This window comes from Miniopterus schreibersii (assembly GCF_964146895.1).
Source record: "Miniopterus schreibersii genome assembly, chromosome: 12".
Lineage (NCBI taxonomy): Eukaryota > Metazoa > Chordata > Mammalia > Chiroptera > Miniopteridae > Miniopterus > Miniopterus schreibersii.
The window spans coordinates 68,152,109-68,171,203 of record NC_138112.1 but is presented as its reverse complement, the minus strand read 5'-3'; the positions used below and the strand labels follow the sequence as shown (position 1 = coordinate 68,171,203).

The 19,095-nt window shown below is 38.7% G+C and overlaps 1 protein-coding gene across 3 annotated transcripts in view; it reads right to left on the bottom strand.

Annotated features, from left to right (window-relative positions):
* Window positions 1-346: 346 nt before the first annotated feature.
* RTN3 (reticulon 3) overlaps window positions 347-19,095 on the bottom strand; it is a 43,783-nt gene continuing 25,034 nt past the window's right edge. For 2 of the 3 annotated variants that reach the window (XM_081153557.1, XM_081153558.1), the window contains 6 exons: window positions 7,946-8,153; window positions 5,924-6,062; window positions 5,444-5,513; window positions 4,927-4,973; window positions 3,815-3,873; window positions 347-2,462 (listed from right to left, as the gene is read on the bottom strand). In XM_081153557.1, the coding sequence (XP_081009683.1) occupies window positions 2,417-2,462; window positions 3,815-3,873; window positions 4,927-4,973; window positions 5,444-5,513; window positions 5,924-6,062; window positions 7,946-8,153 (569 nt within the window). In that variant the 3' untranslated portion in view covers window positions 347-2,416. The remainder of the gene's footprint in view (window positions 2,463-3,814; window positions 3,874-4,926; window positions 4,974-5,443; window positions 5,514-5,923; window positions 6,063-7,945; window positions 8,154-19,095) is intronic. The other variant, XM_081153559.1, reaches the window with a different exon arrangement.

Here is a 19,095-nt window from a genome sequence, read left to right as displayed (position 1 = left end):
ATGTGTGATTTGGAGGCTGTTTCATATGCTGAAGGTGGGGAACCCTCCCCTCCTAGGTTGGTGTGAGACTGAACTGGGACAGTGGATCCCGCTGGCCCCTTCCATTCCTAACCTTTCTCCTAAGCTCACCTCTTAGAGGGGCTCTCATTTTCTTTCAGAAACCAAATGCACATCCTTGCTCTACTATGGAAATTATACAATCTTGGGCACCAATACCGGTATCAACTGTTGGTTGCTTTTTAAAGCCTCAAAAGCAGAGTGGGGATGGGGGCCAGTGGAAGCCTTGTTTGGTTCTTACTTTATCCAAACTGTGTATAAAGAATAAAGTTAGCAGAATGACACCGCAGACTTTTTAAAATTTTTATTAATACATCAATTTGCAGTTTTACAGGAACCAAGATTCAAGCTCTTTAGGTGCTACTGTATTTTTATGTTGCACGCACACACACGCATAGTTTCATTAGTAATTTTTCATCTATAGGTTTTTCTTAAAAAAAAAAAAAATTTCCTGTGTGGCACAAAGATCTGTCCAATTATCTAAACACAGCACTAACAAAACAAAAGAGCTAGGTGTGGGGGCTTCCAGTGCAGACAAAGGTCCTTTGGAGGGGAAGCCCAAAAAGATCATCAGTGCAGTGACTTCCTGGGAGGGCAAAGGATGGGGCTGGAGAATGCATTTTCTATACTATGACATGAAATCAGTTAACAATTTCAACAGGAAAGGGGGCTAAGAAAGTAAGAGAATTGAGTAAGGCAAGGATACCTTTTACTCATCTAAATTCCTAAGTAATTTTCCCCAAAACACAGAAACTTCCCTTCTGCTACCTTCTAAAGAGTTGCAGTCCTTGGGACTGTCAAAGAGCGCAGCCCTTACTTTAAAGTCACCAGCGCATATTCCTTCTGGGTTACCGTGAGTTACAAGAACTCCCAGGTGGCTTTCCAGTTTACTGAATTTTCATGTTGGAAGGGGAGGAAGCCATGTATCAGTCTCAAACGGGAATCCAAGATTCCCCATTGCCCTCCATCTGATGTCAGTGTGAGCTGTTCTATCGTCTTTTAATTGTGCACAGAGCCCGTCAACACCATCTGACACTGCCTGGTCACCCTTACCTGAAGCTTCCTGGAAAACACTCTCAAAAGGAGCACCCTGGGCCATGGCAAAGGTGCTAGGACATTTTATGTGCCTGAAAAATGAAAGAAGCCCTCAAAACATGACACACACCCAGAAGCTAGCCTCAAAATTAAAACTCCCTATGAACCCCAAAATCACTTCCCTACACTAATTTGTGGTCTCAACTACAGACACACACCACCTCCTCCCAAGCCAGCTCAGCTGTGGTCCTCATGGTAAAAAGATGCGCACAGGTTAGAGGTGCAGCCTGTGCAGGAGAAGCTGTAGGGAAAAGACAAAAGGGGAAAGCCTTTGTGTTTCTTCTCTTGAGAATGTGCCCCCCCCCCCCCCGGACTGATACAGGATCACAACTCAACAACTGGAGCCCACATGCAGGTTATTTTTTTTTCTCTAACAAGTTTACAGCAGTTACAGACATTTATTTCATAATAAGAAAAGTACAACTGTATTTATTAAACTTGAGGTGAGGTGGGTAGGGAAGAGAGAGGAAAGCACATTCAGGAATGAGTTCTCAAACTAAAGCTCAGAACTGGTGTCCAAAATGACCCAGACACCATCTTCCCAATGGTGGAGCCTCCCCTTTCCTCGGGACGAGTGGCAGGGAGCACTGCTCACGGCAGTGCTCCTGTTGACGCCCTCTCCAGTGCCACTTTCTGGTTCCGTCCTTGGCTATCAGATGGCATTCTGGTAACCAGGAGTTATTCCTATCACCTATAAGTTATTCCCAGGGTTGAAAGGTGCATCTATAAGCGAAGAGGAACACGAGGAGTAAGATGCTCACATTGTGGGGCAGGAAGATGGGATCGAGGGCTGCAAAACCCCCCAAACCTGCGGGAAGGAATTCCCCTGTCCCCAGACAACTTAACCATTATTCCTTAACTTGCAGATAAGGGCAAAATCATGACAGGACGCAGTGTAAGGAAATTACATAGCTTTGAAATTAAATAGAAGAGCCCGGGAGGGTGTTTTATCTTTTTCTCTTTTCCCCTCCAATCTTTCCCCTTTCAAGCTACATGTAAAGGCTCCACCACCATTAAGGTACTGCTTTATCCTACTCAACGGATTCTGTCTTTATTCTCTTGGGTTCTAAGATATCAGTTCATTTTTCAGTCCAACAATTCTTGTGCTTGATACTGCAGGTAAAGGGAAAGGAGGGGAAAACACCAAATTAAAAAAAAAAAGCTTGGAATGCAGGCTCAAGCTGACACTGAGCACTTTCCTTCATAGTACAAGTCACCAGTTATAACTATTAATGGGGTTTTAGTGACTGCATTTCTGGTTTCCTTATTCTGCCTTTTTCTTTGCGATTCCAGGTAGTTTTGCTTGGATCCTATTGAGGGGGAAACAAAGGTAAAAGCAAACATTAGTTTTAGGTTTTTATTCTCACAGTGATGCTAGAGGACAGTCCTGGACTTGCTGGAGCAGCGTGAAAACATCCTCCCATTTCCAGAGAGCTTACCCTGGATGAAGAGAGTCTGGCATGGGGTAAGGTGAGGGGGCCGCCAAGATCCATGCCCTGTCCTTGCCACCAAGCCTGCTGCCTGCCCCTTCACTGCCAGAACCTCATGGGTCCTTCACTGGGGGTTCCAGGGAGAAAAGGGTATCTGGGCATGTCTGCTGACTGCGCTCTACGCGCTGGCAGTGGAAGAACCCATTTCTCTGGAAATGCCAGGTCACCCACTGGTGCCATAAAAGGAACCAGAAGTCAGCGGTTCCAGGAGTCAAGTCAAGGAGACTAGTAAAAAACTGTAGGAGCTGGCAATAGTTCCCAGCTCCCTATAGGATACCAAACACTTTATTTTGTTTGTTAAGGTTCCCTATGACTAAGGTCATTCACACCCCTCAGCTAATGTGAAAGCTACTCCTCACAGTGTTATACCCCACAGGAGGGGGCCAAGTCAGCCAGTGCTGCTAGGCAAGACATTAGGTTCAAAGCCAAGTAAGCTATGACCATATTTCAAAATCAGGTATGATCAGCAACTAGATATATATTTTGTGTTAACCGTCCTTGCCTGGTTTTAGCTCCAATGTACACCCAAAAAGAGCTGATAAAGACCATAGCATCAAGCCACAGCTGTCTGGACATAGTCACAGTTTCCTCTTATTAAAGTGAGAAAAAGCACTAAAATCTGGTGTGTGAAAGGGACTGATACACATGGTAGATTTAACTGATGTTTTGTTTCCTTTTTATTATTATTTAAAAAAATATTTTTACTGATTTTGAGAGAGGAAAGGAGAGGGAAAGAGAGAAATATCTATGCAAGAGGATCAGCTGCCTCCCCCATCCCCCCCACTGGGGATCAAGGCAGCATCCAGGGCATGTGCTGACAGGGCAGGGCTGATGTTTTGTTTCTTAAAGAATATCTGAAGAGCCTAGCCGGAGAGTGGCTAAGTTGGTTGAGCACTGTGGGTTGTCCTGTGCACTGAAAGGTTGCCAACCAACTGATGTTTCTCTCCCCGCTCCCCCCCATTTCCCTTCCTCTCGATAAAAAAAAAAATCAATAAAACATCCTCGGATGAAGATTATTTAAAAGAGATGAAATAATTTCTTGTAAAATCAAACTATTAACCAAGGTTTTTATTCAGGGTGAAAACTTGGCATCAGCATTTTACACAGGGGACTAAAAATCATTGGGGTAAAAGCACACAGTATGATGAAATGTGGAACCTGAGCATACTTACTTTTCAACAATCGACTTGGTCTGATCACGGACGATGCCAACGTAGTGATCAATCTGGGTCTTTAAAGGAAGGAAAGTGACTCAGTTGTGGCAACACACAGATTAACAATTTTCCTGAAAGCAATGTTCTTTTGTCAACTGTAATTATTTTTTAAAAAACACTACTGAATATTCTGGAAAATGAAAAATAATGCCCAGCTTTTTTTTACAGGTGTTAAAACTCCAGATTTCAGCCTGGCCGGGCGTGGCTCAGCAGTTGAGCATCGACCTTGGATCCAGGAGATCGAGGTTCGATTCCCAGTCAGGGCACATGCCCGGGTTGCGGGCTCCATCCCCAGCAGGGGGGAGTGCAGGAGGCAGCCGATCAATGACTCTCTAATCATTGATGTTTCTCTCTCTCTCTTCCCCTTCCTCTCTCTGAAATCAATAAAGATATAAAAAAAAAAACACTCCAGATTTCAGACTTCAAATTATGCTACAAGCACCCCATACTCAGTTGCAGTAAAACTCACTAATTTCTTCTGCAGAGGTATAAGTCTAACTTGCTAGGTGCTTCCTTTAGAGACACCAGACTTATAATAGCATTTTCTGAATACTAGATAATGCGTGTCTCATCTGTTTTCTGTAATCATAAATGTATTTTGGCTCCTGGGTAAGACCAATTCATTTAATACCAAAAAAACAAAGTCTGTTGATGGATGACTTAATCCGTAAAGAATAACCTCATAAATCTAGTATATTCTGTATATACCATTCCACAGTGCAAACACCTGTTCACACCAATGGATTCCCATACTAGCCTTAGTTTCTTTTTAGACATGAGCTTTTATTTACTTAAACATTTTTTTGAACAGATAATGCAGCCATGTGATAAAAACACAAAAGGGACACAACAAAATGTAAAAAGTAAGTCTCCCTACCCTTATCTCTCCTAGACAGTTTCTCTACTTAGAGGAAACCACTGTTACCAGTTTCTTATAGGTACTTGGCTTATAAAATTTGACTGTAGAAATAGTTAGGAGAGATTGCTCTGAATTTTTCACACCTAAAAAATGAACTAAAACTAGTCACACATCAACTGGCATATCTAATTTGAAACAGGCCAAAGCTTACCTTGTACTTCTCATAGACAATTGGAACACTGAAAACGAGCAGTTCAGCTGTAAGAGAGAACCATGGGACATGGCAAGTGTAAGTGTGAGACAGTTACAAAGTCTCAGGACTCAAGTAACACATAGACCCCCCCCCCCCATGAAATACAGGGAAACACAGATCTTCAATATGAGAAATTCTGGCTAGATCTCTCAATTAAGGAGTTAGATATAGGTACAATGGCTACCACAGATAATTTCCAAATTATGAAAATGACTTCTACAAAAAGATCCCCATATTTAAATCAAATCTAGACTTTCCTTTGCTTCTAGCTGTTTTGATATTATTTTTTAAAATTAGGACTATTTAATAAACCTATGGCCACACACACAGGTTCCTTCAATATCTAGTTCCAGGTCTCTCTGTATGTTAAAGGCTGGGCCATACAGAAGGAGTGGAGCCATGCTGGGCATTCTCTTGGCTCTTACTCTTACCAATTACTTCTAAGAGCATGGAGACGTTTTCCTTGCCACCTTACCAAGAATCAGAAGGGTGATTCCATTGAAAACGGCACCAACATAGGTCATCAGCCACATGAAGACAGCCAGCTGTGAAGGCCAACATCAGAGGGTTAAGCAGGAATAATTATAACAAATTTCAGGTTAACCGATGCCATTTTCCTCTAGCTAATTAAGTCTCCATAAATTCAGTGATGTATGCCATAAGTTATTTCAAATGAAGGTTATCCCATTTGCACAAGACATTTGAGAGTACATAAGAGAGTTCTGTAGTTCTCTTAGGCCCATTCCTGTCAATTACATTACTCCTGTCCTAATGTCAGTTCTCCAGGCGCAGGAGATGCGGCCTCCACTGACTCCTATCCCCATTTCACAGGCTGAGGGAGATAAGCATATAATTTTTTTTATCTGATGAAACCCTATTTATTGTTTTTCCTCTGAATTATTACCTAGTCTCTGGTTTTCCTCAGCCTCACCACCAAAACTGTAGCAGAACTAACCTTCAAGGAGTCAACCAGATCTTCTACCAGAAAGAGACGAATAAGGAGTTTCAGGGCCCTGTTGACGTGCACCATGGCAGCATTCACGTAATTATGGAAAGCTTCTGAGGACAGAGTGATGTCTACATCCAGGTAGGCTCTTCCAGAAGAAGAAACAACAGTCAGGCATTTGACATGGAAGGAAAAGACCTTTTTGTTAGCACAGCAGTTCTTTAGAGTGTGAAATTCCCCGAAGGGTGCATTTAAGAAATCTCTAGGGGCATTTTTTGCTGTCACGGGGCAGGGGTGGGCGCACCACTGCCATTTAGTGGCAGAGGCAAAGATGTCAGATGTTTGCAAAGTGTGGGATAGTCCACAAAGTGTGGGACATTTTTCCCTACAGTTTTAACATATCCTCAATTTCTAAAATTGTATTTTGTTTATGCTAAACTTTACTAAGATTACCCCCAACATCATATTAAAAAATCATTACTGGAGATTACACACGTAGGTGCAAGTATCTGATGTTTTATTATGGTTTTTGTTTTTGGTGTAGTCATTTCCAAGCAATTATATGTTGACTAGAATACATACTATTTTATTATACATGGCTATTTTATCATTCTTTTATATTACAATTATGATTTTTAAAATTTTGTTTATAGATATATTACTTATTTCATTTCAAAATGATATAGGAGGCATTATAAAATATTTGTTAAACAAAAAGGGGGGTCAACAATAAAGATAAATTTAAAAAATTAAATTAAATACTTGGTTTTGATATAAAATAGTAATAATAATAATAATAATAATAATAATACAAAACAAAAAGGAGGGGAGCTATTGAGTTTGACAGGACTGAAGCTACAGGAAAAGACAGACCTGGGTCTATTCCCAGAGGCCCTACATACTCAAGATGCAACCATTTGTTCGTACGCTGTTCATTCACTCAGTGCTTTGAGCACCTTCTGAGAACCACTCTGCAAGGTGCTGGGATATTAGGAAAGATAAGACTGCTTCTGCCTTACAGAGCCTACAGTCTTGTGGAAAAAACAGTGACAGGCATGTTTTTCTTTCCTATTTAGTAAAAAAATATTTACTACCAAATACAAAAGTTATAAAAATTAGTTGTTATAATTAATACAACTTAGCAAAACACATTTTACAAACCCACAACAGTGTCATTCAAAAGGGGGAAAAACCCCAAGACATCCGAGCTTGTGGCAAAATAATAAAATTTATTCACTCATTCATTCAACAACTATTAATTTGTTAAAGCTAATTTGTAATAACTTTTCAAATGCCACATGTAGTTTTAAATTAGTCCTATTTTCACCAAGAGAAAACACAAGGGCCAGAGCTACAGCCAGACACCTATTCTGTCACAGTTCTGAGAGGTCACAACACGGTTTCTTTCTCTATGAGAAACAGGTTTATAAAAAACTGTCATTGCTAATGTTAACCCTTTTTATGGTTTAAGATTTTCAGATGAAAAATGTGAGGAATACAATTGTTAAAGTTACAGCACAGTCAGAAAAGTTGGAAACTGGATTCCAGAAATGCATGACCTACATTCATTAAGACTTGCCCCTGGTGTTAAGAAAACTAAAGGAGAGATAAAAAGGAAATCAGTAATAAAACCAAGGGAAAACACATCGAGTTCTGATATTACGAAGAAAGCAGCCTCAGTACCAAGATTTGAAAGTCGTTTTAAGATTTAACTATGTGGGGCTTAAACGTGTTTGGGCCCCCATCTAACTGAGTGCTGTCCTGGATGCTGTGTTCCCTACCCTGCTCAGGAATTTAGACAGTCAGCTTTGCTCTTAAAGTGTGAGACTAGCTTGTCAAAAAGATCTTCGCTCCTAACTGGTCACTTCTTAAGGTGGTGCCATGGTTTCCAGTTGATATTTCATGCCACTAATCAGCTGCATTAGACACTATATTCTTGATTTTTTCATCAGGTCTGACTTTTACACCTGCCCAGTGTCAGTGAACCCCATCACTAAACTGTAAAATGTTACTTGTGATCCTTCAACTCACTTGAATGGGTGGCCTTCTTCTGACTTCTGTACAGCTTGGATGACAGACCTGTAGACCCTGAAGCTGATGGTAACAGAGAGAAGAGCCAGGATGAGGTAAGAAACCACACTGATGACACTGAAAGCTGCCAGGGAAAGCAGCACGATCAGCGTGGTGCCGAAGACAAACCCAGTCTTCTTCACATCTCGCCAGAAAATCAGATCGTGCACTGTCAAAAGAAAAGGGAACATAAGTTACACAAACACCCAGGAGCCACTGGCCAGGACTGCTCTCTGGCTGCGTCCTGCACGCCCGAGAAGCAGGACGCTAGCATGCAATTACAGGTGGCCCCTGCTTCAGAGAATCTGAGAGGTGAAAGTCACATTATTTCAGGGGGGTAATTCATACTGCAGAAGGTTCCTCTGGTTTCTGGACAGGTTTATAAAAACATAGGAACTTATTTTTTAGGGGTAGCTTACTGATGTATAAGGGGGTAAAGTATCATTTACTTCAAACGTTTTAGCCAAAAGGATGGTACAGCAAGTGTGGTAAAATCTTGATAACTGTTAACCAAGCAAACTATGAATATAGGTCAGCTGGGTCGACAAGCTATAAAACCAAAGCTGAACTGAAATGTATGAACGGGACTGGGAGCAGAGAGAGTGATGAATAAAAATAAATCAAGCTCTATTAGTGTTAGTCACAATGAAACACCAGTGTCCGCTGGTGGGTAACACTGAAGGTACTCAGGATTATGAATAGGGGGCCACTATTAAACCACCACACTTTTGAAAATAAGTGGGGATACTATTAATAATTATTAGGAAATAGGTGTAATAAATCAAGACTGTCCCGGCAACTGGGTCTTGCTGTTAGGGACATCTAAACTGTAAAAACCTAAGTTCTTCTATCTGAAGAGACCTCTAAAACTCTGGGTGTAAACTGCTAGCAATTACCTCCAATCTAGCAATGATAGTACATTTGATTTTCAATCTGTGAAGGCTGACTTCAACACTAATAACTCTATTCCAAGTTTCTTCTGTGCTATTCTTTGCTTATATAAAAAAGAACAAGGGCTGGAGAAACATGAGTTTGAGTCCTGGTAATTTTTAGCCATATTACCTTTAATATGGACACATGCCAGGGCTGCGGGCTCGATCACCAGCAGGGGCGTGCAGGAGGCAGCCAATCAATGACTCTCATCATTGATATTTCTCTCTCTCTCTCTCCCTTCCTCTCAGAAATCAATAAAAACATTTTAAAAACCACCTTTCTGTTTCCTCATTTATAAAATGAAGAAAGTGACATCTATTTCCTGGAGTTGTTTTAAGGAATACATAAGGCTAATGCATGTAGAAAGCTTAGCTTTGTAAATGACACACAGTAACCACACAAATTTGAACTATAATCAACATGCAGCTGGCTTGGAAGACCAACTGAAGGTAAAATGAACTTGAATCTGACTCCAGCTGACCCACTGCCACCTAGTTTCTTTCCTATATTCAGCTTCAATACTCTTCTCTGAAGCCTAAACTTGCTAGAGCCAAGGGAACCTAACTTGAAACTAAGAAAACACTAAAGATATACTTCATTGTATAGAAGAAATAATCACTGGGTTCAAGATTCAGCTAGGGGATGTGACTACTAGGAGAAAGCAGTGGGTATTAGGATCACTAAGGGGAAGTCGAGAGTCCGACAGTGAGGTTGCAAAGGAGAGAGAGAAATGGGAGGCAACTCAGGCTCACCTGACTGAATAGGAACACTGAACAGAATACTATCTACTTACGAGGGCAATTCCCATAGACAGAGTCCAAGTAAAGGTATGTCACCATTCATATAACTACAGAACAGTTTCAACACAGAATGCTCAGTGATGGAACACACCGATACCATATGCCTCCTGATGTAATGTGCTGAGGAGGACACAACATCACTTCTATGGCATTCTTGCAAAAAACATAACACCTGAACCTAATGAGAAAACACCGAACACAGACTGAGAAATAGTCTACAAAACAACCAGACTGTATTCTTCAAAAATATCAATAGTGTGAAAGGAGACTTGACAACACATATGCAGTGTGATCACAGACTGGACACTGGATACGGGGATAAAATAGCTATAAAGAACATCCTGGGGAAAACTGACAAAATTTGAATGTGGACTATGTAATTGATAAAAATACGGTATCAGTGTTAAATTTCCTAAATTTGATAAAAATTTAAGTGTACTATAAAACAAAACAAAAAAATTCTTGTTCAAAAAAACACATTCCAAAGTATTTAGGGGTAAAGGGGTAAGATCTTTGCAAACAGCTCTTGAGCGGTTTGGGGGAAAACCTCTATCTATAGAGAAGAGGGAAGGAGTGATAAAGCAAAAGTGACCAACTGTTCACAACTGGTGAACTAGGCCAACGTATATGGGAGTTTTTTGTACTATGCTTGCTATTTAAATCTGAAATGTTTGAAAGAAAGAACAAGAAAGAAATGCTTAGAGGATAAGGCTGTGATCCAGAGAATAGAAGAACATGCTGTATCAGAGAAGGGAAAAGGGACAGATGCTAAATGCAAATAAATCTACCTTCCAGCAAATCAGAAAAACCACCCTGTCCTCATGAACTTTACTGCCATCTGCTGGAAACTGTCCCAAGGAATACTCAAACCTACACTGGTTAGCACATATGAATGGTGCCCCCAGAGGGGTGCGGTACGCAACCTGCGTAACAGGTCAGAAGGCCAGCTGGAGCTGCGTCTGTAGTGAGAGAAGGGGAGAGTGGCATGAGATGAGGCTGGAGCCGCGGGAGAGGCTGGGCTGGCTCGTGGGGCTCTTTCACAGAGCAAGGGAAGGAGCTTGCATTTACTTCAGCTGAATGCGAAGTCACTAGAGAATGTCAAGCAGAAGAACAAGACATGTTTTAAGGAGAGAAACTTTTTACTGCGGCAGACAGCAAATGGACTGGGAGGGGGCAAGAGTGAGGACAGAGAGGCTCCCCAGGAGGCTAACATGGGGGTTCAAGTGAGAGCTGATGGTTACTTAGATTAGGATGGGGGCAGGCAGGATGGAGATGAGTGGGACAATATGAGTTATATTTTTGAGGCAGAACAGGCAGAACTTGATGGACTGGATGTGGAAGGTGAGGAAATATGAATGACACCTAAGTGTGGGGCCTGAGCAAAAGCAGTGTAATTTGCGGAGGTGAGGAAGAGCAGAGTACACAGTGTTAATTTTGGGATGCATGTTTAGAGATATCCATTATTAAAGCGGCGGGCAGATCCACCAGTGTGGAGCACACAGGGCAAGCCTGACCTGGAGACACGAAATGGATGAGGTTACCTGGTACTGACAGGGGAGGCGGCCCAGGTCCTACCTCTGAGGCGCTCCAACATTTAGCAGTTCACTCAAGAAGAGGCACTGGTGAAAGGAAACGGAGGAAATAACCAGAGAGGTGGGGGCTAACTAGGAGAGTGCGGTACCACAGAGTTGAGAGGAGTGCTCTGAGGAGGAGGGTGTGGAAACTGGCTAATCTGGCTGTGGTTGAATGAAGAAAAGTGACCCTGAATTTGGAACATGGAGATGGTGATCTGATCAAAGCTGTTCAGGGGAGTGATGGGAACACGAGCATCTGGAGGGAGCTGAAGAGGAATCAGTGAGACATGGAGGCAATGAGAGAAAATGCCTAAGAACTTGAGCTCTGAAGGGGAGCAGAGACATCTGGAGCCAAGGGATCGTTTTTTAAAGATGGAAAAACACTTTAAAGCATGATTATATGCAGAAACAAATAGGGAGAGACAAGGTGGGGGCAGAAGCAGTGAAGACCAGAATGGAGGGATGAAGATCCAGAGCCCAGCTGAAAGGCTGACCCTGTAACACAGTGAACAGGATTAAGAGACACAGGCCTACCCACAGACCTGAAGATTGGAAGAAGAGGGGCTTCTTTCTGAATGCTTCTATTTTCTCAACAAAAAGGAGCTGAGATCACTAGCTGGGTGGGGTCAGGGGTCAAAGAAGGTTTACGGAGAGAGATTAAGATATAAAATGGTTATTTCAGAAAAGTGAGAAAGTGTCTTAGAGCTCTTAGAAGAAAACACTATTTATCTTTGTGACCTTAGGCAATGGCTTCTCAGATATGATACCAAAAGCACAAGTGACAAAAGAGAAAAGAAAAAAAAAGATAAATTGGATTATATCAAAATTAAAAACCTCTGTGCTGTAAATGATACCAAGAAAGTGACAAGATACTCAAAAAATAACAGTATATTTGCAAAGTATGTATCTGGTAAAGTATCTGTGTCCAGCTATATAAAGAATTATATATAACTCAATAAAAAGAAAATTAGCCCAACTGAAAAATGAACAAAGGATCTGAAGAGAAATTTCTCCAAAGATATACAAATGGCCAATAAGCACATTAAAAGATGCTCAACATCACTAGTCATCAGGGAAATGCAAATCAAAACCACAATGAACCTACTAGGATGGCTCTAGTAAGTACAATAACAAATATTGGTAAGAATGCGAAGAAACTGGAGCCTACCTTCCTGTGGGAATGAAAAGTGGTGCAGCTGCTTCAGAGAACAATCTGACAGCTCATCCAAAAGTTAAATGTGGTTATTATATGACCCAGCAAATGCCCAAGAGAAATAAAATAAAAACATATGTCAACACAAGAAACTGTGCACACCAATGTTCATAGAAGCATTATTCATAACAGCCACAAAGTGGAAACAATTTGAACATCTATCAACTGATGAATGAATGCACAAATAAAGAGTAGTATATCCATACAATGGGATTACTCAGCAATGAAAAGGAATGAATTTGGCTTGACATACTACAACATGAATAAAGCTTGAAAACATTAAGGCTAAATCAAAAAGCCAATTACAAAAGACCACATGCTATATGATTTCATTTATATAAAACATCAGGAATAAACAAATCTATAGAGACAGAAAGTAAATTATATTAGTTGTTTAGGGTTGTTGTAATGGTGGAAAATGAGGAGTGGCTGCTAACAGGTATGGAGTTTCTTTGTGGTGGGGGCACTAAAATGTTCTAAAATTGGACGGTGTTAATGATTAAAAAAAACACACAAAAAAACACCATTTAGCTGTACACTTTAAACAGATGAATTTCACAGTATGTGAACTATATTTCAATAAAGGTTTTTTTTAAAAAAAGAAAAATATGCAATTATAGTCAGGTGTTTTAACACCCTCTCTCAATAATTAGTAGAAAGAGTAGCCAAAAAAATCAAAAAGGATATAGAAGACTTGAACACTCCACACAACAACAGAACATACATTCTTTTCATTGGAACATTTACCAAGATAAAACAAATCCTGGGCCATGAAACAGGCCCAATAAATTTGAAAGGATTCAAGTCCCTTCTATGTTTTCTGACTACAAGGTAATTACAGAAAGAACAATAACAGAAAAGTCTTGGGGAAACACCTAATATTTGTAAATTAAACAATATACTTTCTAAACAACCCATGAATCAAAAAAGAAAAATCAGTAGAAAAATCAGAAAGTATTTTAAACTGAGTAAAAAAATCAAAATTTGTGGGATCCAGTTAAAACAGTACATAGTATAAAGGTGCCTATATTAGAAAAGAAGAAAGATGACAAATCAGCAATCTCAGCTTCAACCTTAGCAAGCTAGAAAAAGAACAACTTGAACCAAGTAAATAGAAGAAAGGAAATAATAAAAATCAGAGCAGAAATCAATAAAACAGGTAACAGAAAAACAACAGAGAAAAATCAATGAGGCCCTAGCTAGGTAGCTCAGTTGGTTAGAGCATTGTCCTGATATGCCAAGGTTGTTGTATCAGGACAACCAGCCAGTCAGGGCACATACAAGAATCAACCAATAAATGCATAAATAAGTGGAAGAACAAATTGATCTTTCTCAAATAAATAAAAAACAAAGTCAATAAAACCAAAGTTGGTTCTTTGAGAATAACAACAAAATAGATAAAACTCTAGCTAGACTGATCAAGAAAAAGTGAAATACACAAATTGTCAATATTAAGAATGAGAGAAATAATATCCCTATAGATTCTACAGACATTACAAAAATAAGAGAATATTATCAACAATATTAATAAATTAGACAATTTTAGACGAAGCAGACAAATTCCTTCGAAGACACAAACTACCAAAGCTCACTCAAGAAATAGATAAACTGGGCCCTGGCCAGTGTGGCTCAGTTGGTTGGTGTGTTGTCCCATACCATAAAGAGGCAACTGATTGATGTTTCTCTCTCACATCAGTGTTTCTCTCTCTCTCCCCTTCTGTCTAAAATCAATTAAAAAAATACACATATTCTCGATTAAGGGAAAAAAATTTTTTAAAAATGAAGATTGGTTTAACATTCATAAACCATTCAATATAACTCATCATATCAACAAACTAAAAAGAATAACTATATGGTCATTTAAAAAGATACAGAAAAGGTATTTAACAAAAATCCAATACCCCTTCAAGATAAAATCTCTCCGCAAACTAGGTTATAGAAAAAGTGTCCTCAATTTTTTTAAAAAAATATCTTTATTGATTTCACAGAGAGGAAGGGAGAGGGAAAGAGAGAGAGAGAAACATCAATGATGAGAGAGTCATTGATCAGCCACCTCCTGCACGTCCCCACTGGGGATTGAGCCCGCAACCTGGGCATGTGCCCCGGCCGGGAATTGAACCCCAATCTCCTGGATCCTAGGTTGATGCTCAACCACTGAGCCACTCCTGGCCGGGCTGTTCTCAATTTGATAAAGGGAACCTAGAGCTAACATATTTAATAAAAGACAAGGATGTTCTCTCCTATTAAACACTGTATTAGAGTCTCTAGTCTGTATAATAAGTCAGGAAAAATAAAAGACATCCAAACTGGAAAGGAAGAAGTAAAACTGTCATTTTTCACTGATGGAATAACTGCCTATGCAGAAAATCTGATGGAATCCAGTAAGAACTAAAAAGTGAGTATAGCAAGACTGCAGACTATAAGGTCAAAATACAAAATCAATTATATTTCCACATATTAGTATTAACCACTCAGAAACTGAGTTAAAAATACCATTTAAAATAGCATGAAGAATACGAAAACACTTGGGCATAAGTCTAGCCAAAGTTGTGTAAGACATGTATACTTAAATCTATAAAACACTGTTGAGAAACTAATGAAGTCCAAAGTTAACAGAATACTAGACTGCTTTCATGGTTAAAAGACTAAAAATTGCTAAGATGTTAATTGTCCCCAAATTTATCTATAATTCTATGTAATTCCAATCACAATTTTTTTAGGTATTTTTTTATTGTAAAAATAGACAGTGATTCTAAAATTCCTATGAAAATGCAAAAAACCTACTGTTGTGTCTCAATATGTTTCAAGTCTTGTGCTGTACTAATTATGCCTTTTATTTCTTAGAATCCATTTCATTACATAACACACACTTTTTATAACTTTATGTAAGCAAAAGCAGTAATTTCGCAGCTATCTTATTTTGCTAATGACAGATGAAGCATCAAAGAATGTCTGTATTCACCAAGAGTATTTATACTGCTGGTAGAATCATGAGTGATTCCTTCCTATTATTTTTCAAATCTTCTATAATGTGACCTTATTCCTTTTATTTTAAAAACTTTAAAGGATGTCTACCTCTTGCCCATAATAAAAGATGCCAGCTGCAGTACCCTTCTTACACCAAAAGGGGGCACTAACACATCCAATTGTAATCACAAGGTTAAGGGGAATACTGGTCCCTGCCATTTTAAGAGAAAACAGCAGGGAACCTTCTTGATTCTCTCTACCCACTGATTTTTATCACTGAATTTTGGGGAAGCCCTTGATTTAACTCCAACTTCAGCCATTCCCAAAGGTGAATTGTCTTGAATCTACTCTCTCAAGCAGAAAGGCTATTCAAATGCTTATTTTGAAACCGAGTAAGTGTTCAAGAAAATGTCTAGTTTAATAGTCAATCAGCTTTTAACTTCATTTTTAAGAATAAATCTCCACCTAAAGGATCAGTGCAACATATTCTATCTTCCGTGCACTAGTTTTTCCAAATTTGTAAATATATGGTACATGTCAAAGAGAATTTAAATGTGGCTGAAAGAACTTAAAAAAACACACACACAAGGATTTATGGCCACAAAAGGAAAATTGTTCATTAATAAAGGGGAAACAGGTAGTTAACTTTTTATATGAACCATTATTTATGTAAATATACAGACATTTTCACACAGATTATTTTTCTTTGGTTACTTTTATATGAATAGTTCAAAGTAAATGATGCCATTTTTGAGTTGCAAGACACATTGGATGTGTTCACAAACTCAGATCCAAATTTTGTGGCTGCTACAGATTTATCCTTAACTAAAGATATGGCACAGAAGAATCAAGACAGAATACAAAGCTGTCACTGTCAAAGACAGCCACGAATGCACCTGGCAGCAGGTCAAAGAAATTTGTAGGAACCCCTTTCCAACTAGCATTCCTGTCAGGAAAAAAAGTTTTTCATTCATTAAAATAACCTATCATCCCCTTTGCCCTCAATTTCAGATTTATAAAGCACAGAAAACAAAATGGCATTGACTGCCCTTACCCAACAGAAAAGCCAGGTGGATGTGAAAGTGCAAACTTTTGAACCAAGTTAATAAAGAATACGATTAAAGATACCAAATGCAGTGCCGAAATCCTAATGGAATGGGTAAAGGCATAAAACTCTCGCTAAATTTGTTATTTCTGGATTCTGTTTCTTTGATCTCTCTGTTGGCTCTTTTGCAAGTACCACACTGTCTTTATTACTGAAGTTTTATGATGTCATTTTTTCCCCCTTTTAAAATAATGTCTTGATGTGAATATTCCAAGTCCTCCAATTTTGTTATTTTTCAAGATGGCTTTGTATTTGCTAGGTTCTACATATTTCCATAGACATTTCAGAATGAGCTTGTCAATTTCTAAAGAAAAATTCTTCTGTATTGTATTGAATCTATAGATGAATTTGGGTAGGACTGAGATGTTAACAATATTGAGGCTTCCATCTCATGAACACAGCATAGCTCTACTCTTAGCGACAGTTCTTTGGCTTCTCTCTGCAGTTTTGTAGTTTTTAGTATAGAGGTCTTGCACATTTTCGGGGGTTAAGTTTATTCCTATTTTATGATTTTGATGCCATTGTAAATGAAACTTTAAAAAATTCATTTCTGATTATTTGTTGCTAGTATATAACAAATAAAACTGAGTTTTGTGTATTAACCTAATATCCTGTAACCTTGCTAAATTCACTTATTACTCCTACTAGTTGCTTTGCAAATTTGTTAGGGTTTTCTATGCACACAATCATGTCACCTGAAAATTGAGGCAGTTTAACACCTTCTTTTCCAGTTTTTGTTTTTTAAAAAAAAGTCTTCATTGATTTCAGAGAGGAAAGGAGGAGTGATACAGAAACATCAATGATGAGAGAGAGTCATTGATCGGCTGCCTCCTGCCGCCCCACTGAGGATCAAGCCCGCAACCCAGGCACGTGCCCTGACCAGGAATCAAAGACGCGATCTCCTGGATCCTAGGTCAATGCTCCACCGCTTCGCCACACCCGGCCGGGTTCTCTTTTTTCCTTGATTAATCAAGAAATCAAATTTTGTTGATCTTTTCCAAAAACAAAATTTTGGCATTGTTAATTTTTTTATTCCATTGATTTCTGCTTTTACCTTTATAATTCCCTTCCTTCTACTTACTTTGGGTGTACTTTGGTCTTCTTTTTCTAGCTTCTTAAGTTAAAACCTTAGATCATTGGACTTAGATACTTTTCTTTTCTAACCCAAGTATTTAGAGCTGTAAGTTTCCCTTTCAGCACTGTGTTCCCCAAATTTGACATACTGTATTGTATTTTCATTGTCATTCAGTTTAAAACATTTACATTTTTTCTTGTGATTTCATTAAGCTATAGGTTATGTAAAAGTGCATTTGCTTAATTTCTAAATATTTGGGAATTTTCCTAGTTTTTGATCTTATTTTCCTTGTTTTAAAATTTCATTTCATTATGGTCTTAGAACATATTTTGTATTATCATAATCCTTTAAATTTCCTGAGTTGTCTTATGGCCTAACATATTGTCTATATTAGTGAATGTACATCTTCTACACTTGGAAAAGAACTAAAGACTGATACATCTTACTGAAGTAGTTTATATTTTAAAAGATTTATTTAAAAAGTATGATAATTTTAAAAGGTTTTCAATTCTGAAACCCACAAAGAAAGACCTGTCATCTTCTTGGTCTAATTATACTGGTCTTCCTTAATTATCATCTAAAAATATCTACTAATCATAGAATTTGGTCAGTGACAAATATCTTAAACTTCCACAGCCCTTTTTACTTCTCACACTAGATTAAATAACTCAGTTGAGAATTACTAATTAATACGTACATAGAACTTTATTTACTACAACGCTATAAAGCAGGGCAAAATAATTATCACCATATTAACAAGGTAGATGCTGAACCTGTTAGGCCAGTTGTCTAAAGTCACACTAAGCAGGAACTTGCGAGAATTAGACACTGGAGGTCTGGTATCCTAATTCCTATTTGCCTCATCACTCAAAAGAACTACTGTAAGAATGGTAACAACTCATGAAGAAACCTAAGATACACCAGAGTCAGAGAATCATATTATTGAAATGATATTAGAGATCATCTACTTTGCCTGGCAGGGGTGTCTCAGTGGTTGAGTCTGAGACCAGAAACCATGAGGTTACCCAGTAGATTCCCAGTAAGGGAACATGCCTGAGTTTCAGGGTCGATCCCCAGTAGGGAGCAGCTGATCGATGATGTTTCTCTCTTATCGATGTTTCTATCTCTATCCCTCTCCCTTCTCTCTCTCTAAAAGTCAATAAAAACATATTTAAAAAATAAAGATCATCTACTTCAACATCCTCATTTTACAGATAAGGAAAATGAAGCCCCAAAAGGTGATGTAACTTAATTGTTCAATGTCACACTTCTAGACACAGTAAAATAACAATGAGAATTTAGCATTTCTAAACCCAAGTTCAATAATCTTCAATTAACAGAAAATAACAGCTATCCTTTACCGCCATTTCAAAATTTTCAGTTTATAATAAAGCCTCCATGTTTTCATTGATAATTAACAATTCATTCACTTAATTAACAAATA